Source organism: Nycticebus coucang, chromosome 2, assembly GCF_027406575.1.
Source record: "Nycticebus coucang isolate mNycCou1 chromosome 2, mNycCou1.pri, whole genome shotgun sequence".
NCBI classification, from domain to species: Eukaryota; Metazoa; Chordata; class Mammalia; order Primates; family Lorisidae; genus Nycticebus; species Nycticebus coucang.
In genome coordinates this window covers 135338194-135357382 of record NC_069781.1, presented here as the reverse complement: position 1 = coordinate 135357382, position 19189 = coordinate 135338194, and the positions used below count along the sequence as shown (strand labels likewise).

At 41.5% G+C, this 19189-nt stretch overlaps 1 protein-coding gene across 1 annotated transcript in view; it reads left to right on the top strand.

The window, feature by feature from the left end:
* TRPM1 (transient receptor potential cation channel subfamily M member 1) overlaps positions 1-18024 on the top strand; it is an 85289-nt gene extending 67265 nt beyond the window's left edge. The window contains exon 27 of the mRNA XM_053609583.1: positions 16392-18024. Coding sequence (XP_053465558.1) covers positions 16392-17637 — 1246 coding nt within the window. The 3' untranslated portion in view covers positions 17638-18024. The remainder of the gene's footprint in view (positions 1-16391) is intronic.
* The last annotated feature ends 1165 nt before the right edge of the window (positions 18025-19189 follow it).

Sequence of the window (19189 nt, the reverse complement as noted above, 5' to 3'; positions counted from 1 at the left end):
GCCTTGCAGGTGGAGGGTGATTGTTTCCCATGAAAAGATGACTACACATAAAACAAGTTTTAATGACTGGCTTACTGCAGAACTCCAAATGTCTCAGCCCTATCCTTAGGAGAGACATGCAGGGACTCCTACCATGAGAATGTGAACTTGGACTTGATGTTTAATACACAAGAGTCAATGCAAAGTCCAACAAAGTTATACCATTGTCCAACAAAGTTATATACATTGTCGGGGCCGGGACTGGCCAGGTCTCAGCCTGGCTTATCTATTGTCTGGACACAGACCCACTGTGCTGTCTTGCTCGGGATCAATTACCCTCACGTACCTGAGGGCTATTCGCCTTAGCAGAAGGGAGAAAGAAAGACAGTCTTTAAGGGAGAAAAACAATCTTAATAGGAGAGTAAATCTTAGCAGTCTTCTTAGAGGGGCCTCGGGCAGAGGTCCTCAGAGCAGGAAGAGGGAAAGAGTGAGGAAGTCCGTGACAGAATGTGCTCCCCGACTGACTGCTCCTGCAGCTACTTGTAGACGTGATCCCATGGCTATTTGCACCACAGGTGTAGAGACTGCCAGTCACTGATAGTCTCATCTTGTGCGCTCTCGTATTAAGGAGAGCTGAATCCCTTCCCCATGCCCTTATCACCAAGATGTCATATGACCGAGATGTTACAGATGTTTCTTATAGTTACAGAGTGTTCTGAGCTTAACTCCCGCTTCTCCTTCCCGTGAGCTGTATGATCTGCTATAATACATAGGGGTCTTCTTAGAAGTTATTACACAAGTTACACAAATTCATATGTTGTATTATTATTTGGATGAAACGGGAAACATTATTTACAATTCCTTATCAAAAATTGCACGTTTGTTAAACTATTTTAAGGTCTAGTAGCGTCACGTTCCAAGTCAAATACCCTTAGGAGTAGATACCAAGATACAGAGAAGATTCGCAGTGATGCCTTATTTCTGAGAGTGGAGTTCCTTGACACTGTGTAGTATTTTTGGTTCATGGAGCACTTTCATGTACACAATTACATTTCATGCTCACAACATTTATCACGTTACGACTATTATTATGACTATTTTACAAATCCCTCAGCAGTGACAGAGACACAGTAATGAGAAGGCCATGGAGGGCCCTCATCCCTAATATGAACTCGGGCGTAGCTCAAAAGGAATGCTAAAGGTGACAACATATGAATCAAAGTAGCCTTTGTTTTTTCTCCAAACTAATTGTACAAAAAAAGTCATGATACATAATGTCAGTTAATCTGGTACCATTATCTTTCACTTAGGTTTTTTTGGGTTTTGGGGGTGTTTTTTGGGGTGGGGCACCTCAAGCAGATCTTTCACTTTCTTAATTTAAAAAACAAGCACGTGTATGTGTGTGCACGTGCGCGCGCATGCGTATGTATGTCCGTGTGTGTCTCTCTGTGTGTGTGCATGTGTCTTTGTGTGTGCATGTGTGCGTGTCTATGTGCACGTGTGTGCGTGTGTCTGTGTGTACGTGTGCATGTATGTGTGTCTATGTGTCCACGTGTGCTTGTGCATGTGTGCGTGTCTGTGTGCATGTGTGTCCTTGTGTGTCTGGGCATGTGTGTGCATGTCTGTGTGTGTACATGTCTGTATGTGTGCATGTGTGTATGTGTATGTGCATGCATGTGCCTGCGTGTGTGTCTGTGTGTGTATGCGTGTGTGCGCATGTGCATGTGTGTCCATGTGTGGGTGTATGTGCTTGTGTGTGTGTGTGTCTGTGTGTGAACGTCTATCTACCTATCTACGTGCTCCAGGTATGAAGACTGATTACGCATTTGGGTGCATGCTTTTCACAGAAGAGCCCAAAGACCATTCAATACTAATCTCTGAATCAAACAGAGAGAAACAAAGTGCAGGGTGGTCAACATGGCTATTAATCAAGATTGGTCAAGCAAATTAGGTTCTGGGCTCCTCAGTGACTGTATCAGTAGCACATGTTAAGGGCAGGGCAAACACTGTCATAAAGCTAGTACAGTTTAAAATTTCTATTCACAGTCAGGAGAATGATTTGAGCCCAGACAGTTCATAAGATTTCATTTGTTTCCCGTTTCCTTAGTTACAGAAGAATGGTGATGGGTGGCCCTCAGGGACTGGTCCTCAGGCCTGCCGGTCCATAAGCCACGTGTCTGGTGGTTAGACAAGTGGCGTCAGTGCCCTTTTCAAAAGTATTCCTGGCAGTGCCAGTGGCTTAACACAGTAGGGCGCCGGCCCCATATGCCAGAGGTGGTGGGTTCAAACCCAGCCCTGGCCAAAAACTGCAAAAAAAAAAAAAAAAAGGAAAGAAAAAAAGAAAGTCATCCTGAATAGGAGAATTTTTGCTGTGAAGTCAAGGCTACCATGATGTATAAAATAAAAACCTAGTGGGCGACGCCTGTGGCTCAGTGAGTAGGGCGCCGGCCCCATATGCCGAGGGTGGCGGGTTCAAACCCAGCCCCGGCCAAACTGCAACAACAACAAAAAAAATAGCCGGGTGTTGTGGCGGGCGCCTGTAGTCCCAGCTGCTCGGGAGGCTGAGGCAAGAGAATCGCGTCAGCCCAAGAGTTAGAGGTTGCTGTGAGCCGTGTGACGCCACGGCACTCTACCCGAGGGCGGTACAGTGAGACTCTGTCTCTACAAAAAAATAAATAAATAAATAAATAAATAAATGAAAACCTAGTGAAAGCACTATGTGGCCTACAAGTAAATCCAAACACAGAAATACTCACAGAAGCAAGGGAGAGAAGTCGATCTGATCAGAAATCATCACCACCCTGTGTGACAAAGTGCACTTTGAAACACAAAAGTGTCCCTCATCCAAAGAAAATAGTCTGTTTCGGCTGAACACTTGTCATATGAGAAAAAATAGTTGTAAGTGATTTGGCCACATGGTTTGAAATATTTGAAAGGGAGTATTGACATATTTGGTTAAACAAATATTATTTCAAAAACCCTATAATAATCAAGACAGCCCTGTCAATTGGCTGGGTTCCCTGACATCACCAGGGTGGCTTTCATTTATCTGATTTTTCCACAAACATTAGAGGTAACTGCACGTTCTAGAACAGGTGTTTCTCACACTAGGGTCATCACATGCCTGAGCATTTGGGGTTCTCAAGTCCTACGAGAATGTTACTTTTCCATTTCGAAGTCACAGCATGCTTATGAAGGGTGTGTGAGCAAATGTGGGGTGAAGAACAAGATGAGGCAGGAAGGGAGGATGGGGATATATTCTGAAGGGTTTGAAACTGCATAAGGAACAGAAATCTTTGTAGGAGGCAGTTAAGGGCTGTTGTGGAATTAAAAGGGAAGACTTAAAGCTGTGTTTACATAGCACTTTACATACTTGGGGAAAGCGTCAAATCTATATCATGGAATAGGGTTACCAATGAAGACTGTATGGTTTTCCTTTAACACACTCTTTCATTCTCAAAACTGCAATGAAGTTTGTTTTTACTTTAAGCGTAATTGGTAAGCTGCCACTGTTTTTAAGCAAGGAGTGACATGATCGTGTGTCTGTATTATCTTTTTGGATCAGAGTGAGAAGACCTTGCAGGCAAAGAGGCTATTCCTTACAACTAACTATTTTTGCTTTATCAGCTTAGGGTACCAATGAGGTCATATATCTTGCAATGAAATGATTCTTTCTTTGACCCCATCTGTTTATTCTAAGAATACTTTTCCCTTTTGCTATTGTCTCCCTGCCCTTCTCAGGCCAGATGCAGGAGGTCCAGTGACACGGTGAAGTCCTTCCCCACTGTATCAAAAGGCAAGAGGGCAAAGCCAACTGTCACTTTGCTCTCTCTGTGTCCTCCTGTCACTTGGCCCTGGACGTAAGTGCAACTGTGGACGTATGGGGCACAGTTTTCTCAGATTTCTGGCTGAACGATAGGAAGAGGGAGCTCCAGGGAACTGGAAATGTCTAGGAGACTATGAGAGGGAGGAACTTGGGAAAGTGACACCACAATGTTATGACTCTAGAGCTCATCCTCCAGCTGTGTGTGTTGTGGGGGGGTAGTGGTCAGGGGGCTTCTGCTCCTCATTCCCGTAGCCAAGGCATTGAGTAGGATGACATCAATGGAAAATGGTAAAGAACTCCAGAATTCTGCTCCTCCATAAAAGCAACAGCAAAGCTAGCAAAAAAAAAAAAAAAAAAAAAAAAACTGTCAAAAATCTACATTTTTGGAACTCTAGAAATTAAGCAAAATGGATTGTGGCAACCTGGGACATGCTCATTTAAGAAAAATGGCTGAATCTTGATAAGAAAAGTGAATTTGGACCATTTTAATTTGCCCCATCCCCTGCTCTCCAGGGCAGTGGCAGCCTTGGAAATTAACAGCCTGCATCCCCAGCATCAGAAGAAGCAGAATTTCATATGCAAAGAATTGTAATTATTTGTTTTGTCTTATCTGATAGCTCCTTGAAAGACTAGCTCAAAAGGCTCATCTTTATTTCTTCTGACTTGGAACAGGCCCAGTGTTAAAGCTCCTAATTAGAAGGGGTAGACAAAGGGTTGTCAAAAGCATTTACAGGCAAATATGTCAGTCCCTGCTCCCTGAGGTGACGGGTGACAGTCCAGGCAAAGCTCAGGAGAAAGGGGCGGTGCCTGTGGCTCAGTGAGTAGGGCGCTGGCCCCATATGCCGAGGGTGGCGGGTTCAAACCCAGCCCCAGCCAAACTGCAGCAACAACAACAACAACAACAACAAATAGCCGGGCATTATGGCGGGCGCCTGTAGTCCCAGCTGCTTGGGAGACTGAGGCAAGAGAATCGTGTAAGCCCAAGATTTAGAGATTGCTGTGAGCCTTGTGACGCCACAGCACTCTACCTAAGGGCAGTACAGTGAGACTCTGTCTCTACAAAAAAAAAAAAGGCTCAGGAGAAAGGCTAACATCTATACGAGCTCTGAAAAGCCCTGACACATTCTTGAAAATCCAGAAGGCCATGTACATGCATAAGAGTGTGTGTGCACTCAGGGAAGACCTGAGGGACTGTAAGCTGGCATTTCTGGCTGATCTCGAGGCATTATGCAAGCAGGAAGTGAGAGCTAAGGCAGAGATGCAAACTGCCTGAGTGTTGGAAATGTGCCTCTAAACATGCAGAGCTTCTCAGGAAAGACGGGCAGATTCTTTTGTTTCTGAAAGTTTAAGGAAATTTCTTTCTAAGTATTAAATGACCATTAACAGAACATGGACTTCAGTGATCACATGACAAAGAATATAGACTTTACAGAATTATTCCAGAAAAATCACTAAACGAACAATAGCTACTAGTATAAGAAGCAGCAACAACAAATCTGGAGAGGAGAGAGAATTTGGTTTCTAAACCTGCCACGTTATAATATTCAGAATGTCCAGTTTTAAATTAAAAAAAAAAATACTAAAGCATGCAAAGAAGCCAGAAAATATGGCCCACACATAGGAAAGAGGGCAATCATTGGTACTGTCCCTTAGGAATCCTGGAGGTTAGATATTTAACAAAGACTTTAACTAAATTATTTCAGCTATTTTAAATATATTCAAAGAGATAAAGGAAAGCATCTCTAAATAATGAGTTTGGGGGGAAAAAATTGAAAAGTATAAGAATGATGTCTCACTAAACAGAGACTATCAATAAAGACATAGAAATTTTTTTTTTGTTCAAAAGAACCAAACAGGTTCGGCGCCCATACTACAGTGGTTATGGCTCCAGCCACATACACCGAAGTTGGTGGGCTCAAACATAGCCCAGGCCAGCTAACCAACAATGACAACTGCAACAAAAAATAGCCAGGTGTTGGATGGCGCCTGTGGCTCAGTGAGTAGGGCACCGGCCCATATACCAAGGGTGGTGGGTTCAAACCCGGCCCAGCCAAACTGCAACAAAAAAGAGCCAGGTGTTGTGGCAGGTGCCTGTAGTCCCAGCTACTTGGGAAGCTGAGGCAAGAGAATCGCCTAAGCCCAAAAGCTGGAGGTTGCTGTGAGCTGTGACACCACGGTACTCTACCGAGGGTGACAAAATGAAACTCTGTCTCTTAAAAAAAAAAAAAAAAACATAGCCAGGTGTTGTGGCAGGCACCTGTAATCCTAGCTACTTGGGAGGGTGAGGCAAGAGAATCACTTAAGCCCAAGAGTCTGAGGTTGCTGTGAGCTGTGACACCACAGCACTCTACTGAGGGCAACATAAGAAGACTCTGTCAAAAAAAAAAATTAAAAAAATAAAAGTGCAGTGCCTATGGCTCAAGGAGTAGGGCACCGGCCCCATATACTGGAGGTGGTGGGTTCGAACCCAGCCTTGTCCAAAGTAACAAAAATAATAATAAAAGAAAAGAAAAGACTTTACCTAACAATTGCAATCAGTGTAACCTGGCTTATTGTACCCTCAATGAATCCCCAACAATAAAAAAAAAAAAGAAAAGAAAAGAACCAAACAGAAAGTCTGGGGTTATAAAATACAATAACTGAAATGAAAAATTCACTATAGAGGCTCAATAGCAGATGTGAGCAGGCAGATTAAATAACCAGAAAATTTGAAGATAAAAAATTATCCAGTCTAAAAACAGAAAAGAAAAAGTAATAAAGAGAGTAAAGAGAGATGAACAGTCTCAGAGACCTCTGGAAAACCATGAAGCCTAATAACATAGGCATGATGGGCAGCCCAGAAGGAGAGGAGAGAAGGTAACAGAAGAAATAATGACCATTTAAAAAGAAAGAAAGAATGACCAAAAAATTCCAAATTTAAAGGGATGAGTCTACACATCCAAGAAGCTCAATGGATTCTAAGTAGGATAAACTCAAATAGAGTTATAATTCACATCATAATCAAACTGTTAAAAGCCAAAGGAAAAGAATCTTAAAAGCAGTTAAGAAAGAATTGACTCATTACACCCAAAGGATAGATACTCAGTGAGATAAAAGGCTGACCTCTCACCAGAAATTAAGGAGGCCAGAAGACTGTGGGGTGAAATATTAAAAATGCTGAAAGAAAAAGACTGTCGAATAAAAATTATATAATCAGCAAAACCATACTTCAAAAAAATGAAGGAGCAATTAAGATATTTCTAGATAAACCAAGACTCAGAATTCAATACTGGTAGACCTTCCCCAAAAAGAGATACTAAAGAGAGTTTTGTGTGCAAAAAGTCATAAGACCATAACTAAAAGCCACATGAAAGATGTAAAGAGCACCAGTAAAGGCAAACTACACAGGTAAATATAAAAAGCATTATAAATGTATTTTTTATAACTATCTTTTATTTTCTGTATGATTGAAAAGACAACTGCAATAAAACAATAATTACAAATCTATGTTGATAAGTACATAATGCTTAAAGATGTAACTTGTGATAATAACCAGTATAAAATGGGAGAGGGATGAATGAAGGTTTATAAGCATAAAGCTTTTCTTTTTTTTTTTAGAGACAGAGTCTCGCTGTACCACCCTTGGGTAGAGTGCCGTGGCATCACACAGCTCACAGCAACCTCTAACTCTTGGGCTTACGCGATTCTCTTGCCTCAGCATCCCGAGCATCTGGGACTACAGGCGTGTGCCACAACGCCTGGCTATTTTTCTGTCACAGTTTGGCCGGGGCTGGGTCCGAACCCGCCACCCTCGGCATATGGGGCCGGCGCCCTACTCACTGAGCCACAGGTGCCGCCCAGCATAAAGCTTTTCTATACTATAAAAATTAAATTGTCATTGGCAGCACCCATAGCTCAGTGGGTAGGGCGCTGGCCATATAACCAAGGCTGGCGGGTTCAAACCCGGCCCAGGCCAGCCAAAACAACAATGACAACTGCAACAAAAAAAATAACTGGGCATTGTGGCAGGTGCCTGTAGTCCCAGCTACTTGGTAGGCTGAGGCAAGCGAATCACTTAAGCCCAAGAGTTTGAGGTTGCTGTGAGCTGTCATGCCAAGGCACTCTACCCAAGGTGACAGCTTGAGACTCTGTCTCAAAAAAAAAAAAAAATTAAGTTGTCATTAAACTGAAATAGAATATTATAAATTAAGTTGTCAATTATCCCCAGGGAAATCACTAAGAAAATAACTCCAAAATAAATAGAAGAAACAACAAGGAGCACATGCCTATAATCCCAGATACTTGGGAGCCTGAGGCAGGAGGATTGCTTAAGGCCAGGAGTCCAGGCCTAAAAGACAAAAACAGAAGAAACAATAAGGGAATTACAATGATACAGCAGAAAATATCTAACACAGAAAAAAAAAAAGCAGTAATGAAGGAATTGAAGAGGAAAAGATATGAGACATTATAGAAAACAGAGAGCACAATGGCAGAGATAAATTCTCCCTTCCCAGTAATTACTTAAATGTAAATGGATTCAACTCTCTTATTAAAAGACAGACCAGAATAGTGGATATAAAAAATATGATATAACTATATGCTGGCATATACAAATCATTTAAAAGATGAGGGAGGGAAAAAATATATTCCATATGAACAGTGATCTAAAGAGAGTTGTAAAGGTTATACATATCAGACAAAATAGACTCTGAGATGAATATTATCACTAGAGACAAAGAAGGACAAAATATAATGATAAAAGGAGAAACTTTTAAAAGATAATAATAATTATAAACGTCTATGTACCAAAGAGCAGAGCCTTACAATATAGGAAGAAAAATTGACAGAATTGATGGGAGAAACAGCCAGTTCTATGACAATAGCTGTAGACTCCAATATTCCATTTTCATTAATGATAGAATTAGAACCCACTTCCAACTGTCTTTGGAAGTGCTCTAAACTTTTTCTTTGTTCTTTCTAAATAAAATTTCTCTTTGTTAGCTTGAAAAAAAAATAGAACTAGATGGAAAATCATCAAGGAAACAGAAGACTTCAACGATACAATGTGCCAACTCAGTGGCAGAACAGTCCACTCAACAACAGAATTACTTACATTCTTCTTAAAAGCATGTACAGCATTTTCTAAGGCAGACCAATATGTTAGGCCAACAAATAAGTCAAATAAGTTTTAAAAAATTAAAGTTAACAAAGTAAATGCTCAAATTACAATGAAATACCAGATGACCATACAAATTTTATGGACACCCCATATAATGACATATTAACAACAAAAATAAATTTGGAAAATTCACAATTATGAGAGAATTAAACAGGAGAAATTAGAAAATAGGCTAGGATAGTGATGCACACCTATAGTCTCAGCTACTCAGGAGACTTGAACCCAGGAGTTTGAGGTTATAGTGAGCTGTGATGATGCCGCTGCACTCTATCTAGCCTGGGCAACAGAGTGAGAGCCTGTTTCAAGAGAAAAGAAGAGAGAAAGAAAAAGAAAAGAAAAGAAATGAAGGGAGTTAGAAAAATGCTTTAAGGTGAGAAAAAATGAGAGCACAATGTTTCAAAACTTATACAATTCAGCAAAGCAGCACTCCGAAGGACATTTATAACTGTAAAGCTCTACATTTTGAAAGAAGAAAGACCTCAAAGACATTAAGAGCTGACCTAACAAACAGACTGCCACCACCATCCCAGACTGATCCCTGGGCTGCACATACACAGAACAGATCCCAGTAGCACTGCAAAGCTTTGAAAACTGAACTGAAATTGGAATCACAGTCCACAGAAAGCATGTTGGAACTTGCAACCTGGACCTAATCAGTTAATTACCTGCCGAGACAAAAACATCAACAGTCACCATGGAAACCAAAGGAGACTCAGAGTCACATGATATAATACTCAAAATGTCAGAATACAAGTCAAAATCATTTGGAATATGAAGAACCCAGAAAATCTCAACTCACCTGGCAATAAAAGAATATCAGTAAGGGTCAATGCCAAGATATCACAGTTATCACAAAAGTATCTGATGAAGGCTTTTTATAGCAGCTGTTATGAAAATGGTTGAACAAAATAGCAAAGACTCTTGAAGCTAAATAGAAAAATAGAAAGTCTCAAAAGAGAAGATATAAAGAAGACCCAAAGAAAATTTTTATAATAAAAAGTACAATAATTGAAATTAAAAATTCATTAGATGGGTTCAATAGCAAAATAGAGATGACAGAGGAAAGAGTGAACTTGAAGATATTTCAGTAGAAACTACTCAATTTGAACAACACAGAGTAAACAGACTGGGGAAGAAACAGAGCCCCAGAGATGTGTAGGACAACAACAAAAGATATAATATTTTTTTATAAGTGTCCCAGAAGAAAAGAAAACATGCAGCACAGAAAAGAAATAATTGAAAACTTCCCAAGTTTGATGAAAGACATAAATCTGAAGATTACAGAAATTCTGAGAAAGCTAAACAGGAGCAAATCAAATAACTCCACATCTAGACACATCTTAGAAATTGCTAAAAAAGAAAAACAAAGAAAAAAATTGACAGCAAAGAAAAAAAATACTGACCAGAGGAAAATGACAAATTACCTATGGTAACTTGAAAATAACAGATTTCTCGGCAGAAACCATGAAGGTCAGGAGGAAGTAGCACCATGCTTCTAAAGTCCTGAAAGAAAAGAACTGTCAGCCTAGAATTTTATCTAACAAAAATATTCTTCAGAAATGAAGATGAAGTCAAGACACTTTCAGACAAAGAATTCATTGCTGGTAGACCAAACGAATTACTCTAGGAAGTTCTTCAGACAGAAGGAAATGAAGCCAGAAGTAAACTTGGAATATCAAAACTGAAGGGAGAACATCAGAAATATTAAATATATTGAGATAAAAATATGAGTCTTCTCCTCTTGAGTTTTCTAAAGTATATTTGACAGTTGAAAGCAAAAACTACCATTTTGTCTGATGGGGTTCTCTGTGTATGGAGAGGTAATATATAACAACTATATCATAGAGGGGTGTGGGAAAGGGACCTGTATGTTAGTAGTGTTTCTACATTCAAAATGAAGCAGCAAAACACCAATGCTAGGTAGACTGTGATATGGTACTATCTACTTCTAATCCCTAAAACAGCCACTGTAAAGTCTATGGTAAATGCTACAGTCAATCACTTTTCAACTCATTATCTGAGGCCAGCATTACTCTGATGCCCAAACCAGACAAAGAGTCAAAAAAAGAAAATTACAGGTTAATATTCCTTATGAACAAAAATTCACGGCAAAATACTAGCAAATTGAGTCTATCCTTGGTCAGGTAGTTTACCCTAGGAAGGAAGGTTAGGTTAATATTCGAAAACAATCAATGTTATCCACCGTACTAATTATTTAAAAAAACAAATGCTCACATGACAACATTAATTGGTGCAGAAAAAGCATTTGACAAAATTCAACATCTATTCATGACAATAAAATACAAAAATTTTCAAACACTTCTTAGCAAAATAGGAACAGAAGGGAATTTCCTCAGTCAGATAAATGGCTTTTACAAAAAAAACTAACAGCTACCATGGCAAAAGACTAAATGCTTCCTCCTTAAGATTGGGAACAGGGAAAGGATGGCCACTCTCATGCTGCTATTCAACAATGTACTGGAAGCCTTAGCCAGTGCAATAAGGCAAGAAAAAAATAATAAAAGACACATATCTTGGAAAGGAAAAAATAAAACCATTTCTATTTATAGATGACATGATTATCTAAGTAAAAAAAAAATTACATAAAACCTTCAAACAACAAAATGGAGCAAACAAAAAACTCCTAGAAGTAATAAGTGAATTTAACAAGGCTATAAAGTATGACATCAACAAACAAAAGATCAATCTTATTTTTACATATATTACCAATGTGTAATTGGACATTGATATTTCTAAAGCAATACCATTCTATAAGAACTCTAACAGGGGCAGCGCCTGTGGCTCAGTCGGTAGGGCGTTGGCCCCATATACCGAGGGTGGCAGGTTCAAACCCAGCCCCGGTCAAACTGCAACCAAAAAAAAAAAAAATAGCCGGGCGTTGTGGTGGGCGCCTGTAGTCCCAGCTACTCGGGAGGCTGAGGCAAGAGACTCGCTTAAGCTACAGAAATACACCTGCCCTGTCCATGGAGAGAGACTGAGGTTTGTGAACTCCAGCCTGAGCACCAAGGCACCATGAAAACAAAGATGTTGGCTTCCTGGGGTATTATCTGTGCCCTGAGCAAGAGGAAGCCGCAGGCCAACTGTGCCACCCGACCCTGACACCCTTACCAGTAAACAAGTTAAATGTTCTCTTTAAAAAGAAGTCTGTCCGTGTAGGTGTGAAAATGTTGTGGGTGAGGGGAAAACGTTAAAATTGGAACCCTCAGGCCCCCTCTGGCTATGAGCTCCAGGAATGCTGGAATGCAGAAGCCCTGGGGCTCACTGAAGAAATCACCTGACTGTCATATGCTTAATACGTAGCTGCCTCATAATGAAAACAAAGCGATGCATTTTGAAAATGAAACCAGTGTTAGTTTCCAGAAGAAGTGATATTTGTCTTCTCTGTAGGGGATAGAAAATACCTCTTTGGATCATTTTCCACTACTGTCAAGAAAAAAAAAATCCTATCCTATATTTAGTTCTCTTGCATCCCTTCTGGTAGAACCAGTTTCATTAAAGTTGCCTTCAGTGGCACGTATTAATCCATTCAATAAAAGGATTGGATGACTCCAGAAATTCAGAGGCAGAAAATCCTAACTGCTGTTCGTAACATGGAGGTGCATTATTTCCCACCAAACTTGGCAAAGCCTTTTTACACTTTCATCAAACTTTTCATTTTCAGATGCCTCATTTGTGTACCCTGTAATAGTACCAGGCAAAGATTTCTTCGAACGATTTAGGATAATTCTGAATGATAGTATCAAAGATGAGAAATATATGAACTTTACCTGCTGTTTTTTTTAACACATTTCTTTTGCCACCTTAAATGTTTGCTCAAAGATGGGATCTCAAGCTGACTTTGAGAGGAAAGATGCTTATTTCTATTTTTCCTGTGTATTTATTTTTATAAAAGTTTGAACAGCTGCAGCATCTGTTAGAGGACACTACTAAGATCTCAAGTGTGACAGTTATAGGGGCAATGTGGTTTTTAATTCAAAAGGAATCATCAGGAATAATAGGTTTTTGGTGCTTTTTGTTTTGTTTTGTTTTGTTTGAGACGAGGTCTTTCTCTGTCAACCCTAGTTTGAGTGCAGTGGCATCATGGTAGCTCTCAGCAACCTCAAACTCCTGGCCTCAAGTAATCCTCCTGGCTCAGCTGGGAGTACAGGCACACACCACTAGCCCTGGCTAATTTTTCTATTTTCTGTAGAAATGGGATCTTGCCCTTGCTTGGGCTGGCCTTGAACTCCTGGCCTCAGGTGATCTTCCCACCTTGGACTCCTAGAGTGCTGGGATTACAGGTGTGAGCCACCACCTGGCCAGGGATAACAGGTTTGAGAAGAGCAAAGAGTCATTTTATTTAACAGAGTTAATAGTGAAAAGTTCTTCCTTTAGTCTCTGAAATGCAAAAGGAGGGAGAACCCTTATCCTCTACAGCGCCTATTATAGACAAGCTTGGGAAAAAGGAAACCAGTACTTCTCATACAGGATGAATTTGGTGGTCGCTGGTGGCAAACTTGAAGGAAGCCAGACCCTTCCTGTTCAAATGATGTGGTTTCCTAAGGGACATATAAATAGTTCTCTCTCCAAAAACAGAGTTAAGAGTGGAAGCCAAGGAACCCCACGTGCACACGCGTCAGTGCAGCCGTCAGTGTGACTGATGGAGGAGCAACATTAGCACAGGTGACTCTGGGAGAATCTGGAGCACAGTGGAGGTCACAGAAGCAGCTAGGCGGGGTGGGGCTGGGACTCAGGAGATGTAGCCAGGCACAGTACGTAGACTTAGCACGCAGAGAACACCAGGTAAACTGTCCAGAAGACAAGAAAGGGGGTGGCAGACCATCACGAAGAGGATGGAGAAAAGGAGAGAGGCACAAGTGAGAGAATTTATCAGGATATGTAGAGAGGGCGGCGAAGACCTGCTAGAAACAGACTACAGTGCACGCCGGGTCTATATGTCCTTAAGAAATGGGAGAGAAAGCTCGGCACCCATAACACAGTGGTTACAGCACTGGCCACGTGCACCAAGGGTGGCAGGTTCGAACCCAGCCTGGGCCAGCTAAACAGCAATGACAACTGCAACAAAAAAAATAGCTGGGAGTTGTGGTGGGTGCCTATAGTCCCAGCTACCTGGGAGGCTGAGGCAAGAGAATTGATTAAGCACAAGAGTTTGAGGTTGCTGTGAGCTGTGACAATATAGCACTCTACTGAGGGCAACACAGTGAGACTCTGTCTCAAAAAAAAAAAAGAAAGAAATGGGAGAGAAGGCCAGGTGTGTGGCTCACAACTGTAGTCCCAGCACCCTGGGAGGCCAGCTGTGTGGATTCTTTGAGCTCAGGAATTCAGAGACCACCCTGAGATCCCATCCCTACTAAAACTAGTCAGGTGTCGTAGCAGGTGCCTGTAGTCCCAGCTACTCAGGAGGATGAGGCAAGAGGATGGCTTGAGCCCAGGACTTTGAGGTTGCTGTGAGCTATGATGCCACAGCACTCTACCGAGGGCTACTGAGTAAGACTTTGTTTCAATAAAAACAACAACAACAAAAAACGCACACACACAAAGAAATGGGGAGGAAGGGGGCAAGGGGTAGAGAAGAGGAGGGGGAGGGGAGGGAGGGTGATTGGTAGGATCTTACCTAATGTGCACAATGTGAGGGTGTTCAGCACGCCCCCCCCAGGTGAAGGGCTCAACTACAACTTGAACTTTACCTTAGAAATGAAAATAATGTAACCTAACTTATATTAACCTGAAATTAAAAAAAAATAGGAGAGAAAATTGAAACATAACAAAATCAGACCTAAGAGTCTGCCCTCACAGGCATGAGCTTGCAGGAACAGACCACCACAATGCCCAGCTGGGAGCCAGGGCTCCCAGACCCATTCCCAGGACAAACCCAACTGTTAGAAAAGCAGTCCTAAGTCTAGAGTTAAATTTTATGAGCCTATTGAAATAATTCCTACTATACATATTGAAATATAAATCTGCTATATCAGCAGAGTAACCTAATCAGGTAACATTACTGTTACTGTTCACAGGCTATTGCTTGGTCTTCTAGGAGGGTTTTCTTGTTGTTTTGTTTTGTTTTGGGGGGCGTTGAGACAGGGTCTTACTCTGTTGCCCAGGGTAGAGGGCCAAGGCATCATAGCTCACTGCAACCTCAAACTCTTGGGCTCAAGCAATGCTCCTGCCTCAGCCCCGAGTAGCTGGGACTATAGGTGCCCACCACAACGCCTGGCTAATTCTGCCACTTTTAGTGGAGATGGGCTCTCATTCATACTCAGGCTTGTCTTAAACTCCTGAGCTGAGGCAATTCACACATCTCAGCCTCCCAGAGTGCTGGGATTACAGGCATGAGCCACTGTACCTGGCCCTTCTAGGAATTCTTAAAAAAATTATTTAACAGCAGACATTTCTAATCTGCCTTGCTCTGTGTGTGTGTGTGTGTGTGAGAGAGAGAGAGAGAGAGAGACCTCAGTAAAAGAATAGTAATTATTAACTATAAAGATCAATTTAAAGTTACTGGTGGTATTCTTTAGATAATTAAATAACTAACCTGTTATCCTCTAAACAAATGATCTGATAATCATAATTTAATTACTATTTTCTAAAGTTCTTGAACTTCAAATAAGAATTTTGTTTATATTGTTATCAATATAACCATTCTTCACTGACAGTCATAGTCTAAACCACAGGTCCTCAAACTGCGGCCCGTGGGCCACATGCGGCGGTGTGATTGTATTTGTTCCCATTGTGTTTTTTTACTTCAAAATAAGGTATGTGTGCAGTGTGCATAGGAATTTGTTCATAGTTTGTTGTTTTTTTTTAACTATAGTCTGGCCCTCCAACGGTCTGAGGGACAGTGAACTGGCCCCCTGTTTAAAAACTTTGAGGACCCCTGGTAAACCCTACAGCCTAATTGCTGGGTTCCTTGGTTATTATTGGAGGCCGTGTGATGGACCAGCTGAGAGACACAGGCTGAAGCAAGTGGTGGACTGTGTGTGCTCAAACCCCGCTCCACTACACACTAGCTACATAAATTATTTGCAGTCCCCAGGACTTAATTTCTTCACCTGTCAAATGGGGAAGATAATAACTGGATCTACCTCACAGGAGTGCTGTGAGGATTAGATAAGCCTAGAACAGAACCTCAGTAAGTACTTGTTAGTGATACAGAAGGCACTTAGAACAATGCTTGGTAATCTGGTAAACAGTAAGCATCATGTGTGTTAACCATTATTTCCATTATTTCCTGATGTTCAGCTAGATCATTTTAGTAGTCATGTTAGGGGCATGTGAAGTTGGTCAACATGCCCAAGGAGTTCCATGATTCTCAAAAGACTGAAAACACCACACAGCAAGGATGTTCTCTCTTTTTTTTAATATTCAGTTCATCTCAGTTTAATGAATCTATCCCTTTGTATTTAACAGAGTTGAAGGTATGTCAATGAGGTTGGAAGAAATCAACGAAAGAGAAAATTTTATGAAAACTTCCCTGCAGACTGTTGACCTCCGACTTTCTCAACTGGAAGAATTATCAGGCAGAATGGTGAACGCTCTTGAAAATCTTGCAGGGATTGACAGGTCTGACCTGATCCAGGCACGATCCCGAGCTTCCTCTGAATGCGATGCAACTTACCTTCTAAGGCAGAGCAGTATCAACAGTGCTGATGGCTTCAGCTTGTATCGATACCATTTTAACGGAGAAGAATTATTGTTTGAGGATACTTCTCTCTCCATGTCACCAGGGACAGGATTCAGGAAAAGAACCTGTTCCTTCCGTGTGAAGGAAGAGAAGGATGTGAAAATGCATCTAGTCCCAGAACATCAGAACAGCCTTCACCTTTCACCAAACACAGCAGCCCTTCCAGATGGCACTCACCTTGCAATTGAGGACATAAAGAATGCTTCAGAGCCGAAGTTAGGTCCAGATATAGGGATTTCCACTGAGGAGGATGAAAGGCAGGCAGACTCTAAAAGAGAAGAAACTATTTCCCCAAGTTTAAACCAAACAGCTGTAATGCCGGGGCAGAACACATCAGATTTTGAAAACACTCAGCTCACAGTGGAAACAACCAACATCGAAGGCACTATTTCCTATCCGCTGGAAGAAACCAAAATCACCCGCCATTACCCTGATGAAACACTCCATGCCTGTAAGACAACGAAGTCCAGAAGCTTTGTATATTCCCAGGGGAGAAAACTGGTCAGTGGGGCTAACAACTGGAACGCAGAGTACAGTTCAATCATGGACGAGCAGTGGACGACAGAGTGGAAATGCCACGTCCAGAAGATCACACGCTCTCGCAGCACAGAGATCCCTCACGTCGTGTCGGAGGCTGCTCTGCAAGCTGAGCAGAAAGAGCAGTTTGCAGACATGGAAGATGAAGATTGCGCTTCTGAAGCAGCTCCTCAAATTCCTCGTTTATCCCTAGCTTTTGTTGACAGAACTGGAAAGGAAAACTTGTTGTCTGTGAAACCAGATCAAACTTTGGGATTCTCATGTCTAAGGTCAAAAAGTTTACATGGCCATCCCAAGCACGTCAGATCCATGCAGGGCAAATTAGACAGACCAGGACACGCCAGCAGTGCGAGCAACTTGGAGGTTGTGTCTGGAATGACAACAGAAAGAGGAAAGGTTAAGCAAGAGAAAACATCCACAGAGATTGAATGCTGACCTATTTTGTTTCTTTGACTTTTTTTTTTTTTTAACAATCAGAACCACAATTGGGTGCCATCTCAGCCACCTAACATCATAAATTTCTGAAAACATTTTCCTTACAATAATTTGGAAATATAGACTAAAACATTAATACACTAATCTTAGGGTTTAATGTATTGTTAGCATACGTTTGCAGGCTTAGGTTTTTTTAGAATGGGAGTAAATTAAAGTCACAGCACTCCAATAGAGATAAATTGGTTAATCGGTATGCAAGATTATACGATTGCTTTATTCCTGAGGGCCACCAAACCTCCTAAAAATGCCTTTGGGCATTTAAATCATCATTAGTTCACTTAAGAGGTAAGCAACCACCTAAGAAAGTTAAGTTTAAAAGAGGGCATACATGAAGAAAAGATGGCGGGGGGGGCGGGAGGAAGGAAAAATAAAATTGTGAGAAGGGAGAAGGAGGCATAAACCTGTGTTTTTAATGGGGTTTTTCTTGTTTATGTTTTATTTTAAATTATGCAATGGGAAAAAGTACATGATTCTATCAGAGATCACACTTTAAAAAGTTAGGATGAGCAGGAGTTTTGAGAATATATACATATAAAAATAAAGCATCCGATAAGCATTTTCTTGTGGTCCTATAGTTCTCAACGGCAAACACAAATTAATTGTACCTCTGACTATGCAATGGTGTGTGCAGATCTGTAGCTAGCCCCTAAAGGATGTATGTTCAAGAACCACAGAAACTCATGGCTGAGAACACTAGATGTTTTGCTTCAACTTGAAGTTCAAACACCTACCATGGTACTAGCACCCCATGCTGGGGGGTCCAGAAGGGGCCACCCCACCACCAACATTCTTGGCTATATAAAAAAGGAGCAGAGAGGACAGCAAGGGGGACCCTCTGGGTAGAGCAGAGGTTGGAGTTAGACCCTGGGCCCTCCCCATCCCTTGAGAGTATCTTGGTGTGCTCAGGTCTAAGTGCGTGTCAGGTATACACAGACTGGGCCAGCCTCCCGCCTAGAGTCAGTGACGGATGTTACTTTCCAAAAGTGCCTCATACCCAAAAGAACCAGCAGGGAAAGTATCTAGGAATTGGTGGTGGTAGGGTTGGGGGATGTGTTAGACAGAAATGGGAGATGATCACACACACACACACAAAAAGGAGACCACTGCTTCCATTCTTATGTGGGCTTCAGACCTGTTGGCTGCCAGAAACTGACAAGGGGAGAGAGAGGCAGAGACAGAACCAGAGGGGGAGAGAGATGATAATCTGTTCCATCACAGCAATTCACTGCCGGGATGCCAAAGGCAGTGATCAGAGACAATAACACCTAAAGGTGATCAAAGGGTTTTCCTCAAAGTAAGAATAAGATTTTAATAGTCACATTATAACCCATGAACTGGGCCAAATTTATCAAGAACGATTCATATGCCATTGCCTTGGGAGGGGAGAGGGCTTTAAAATTTAGAAAATGGCAACCGTTATTTACCATGAAGCGATTATGTGTGTCACTTCATGGAGATTCCTTGATTGACACTGCCCCACGTGTCTACTCGA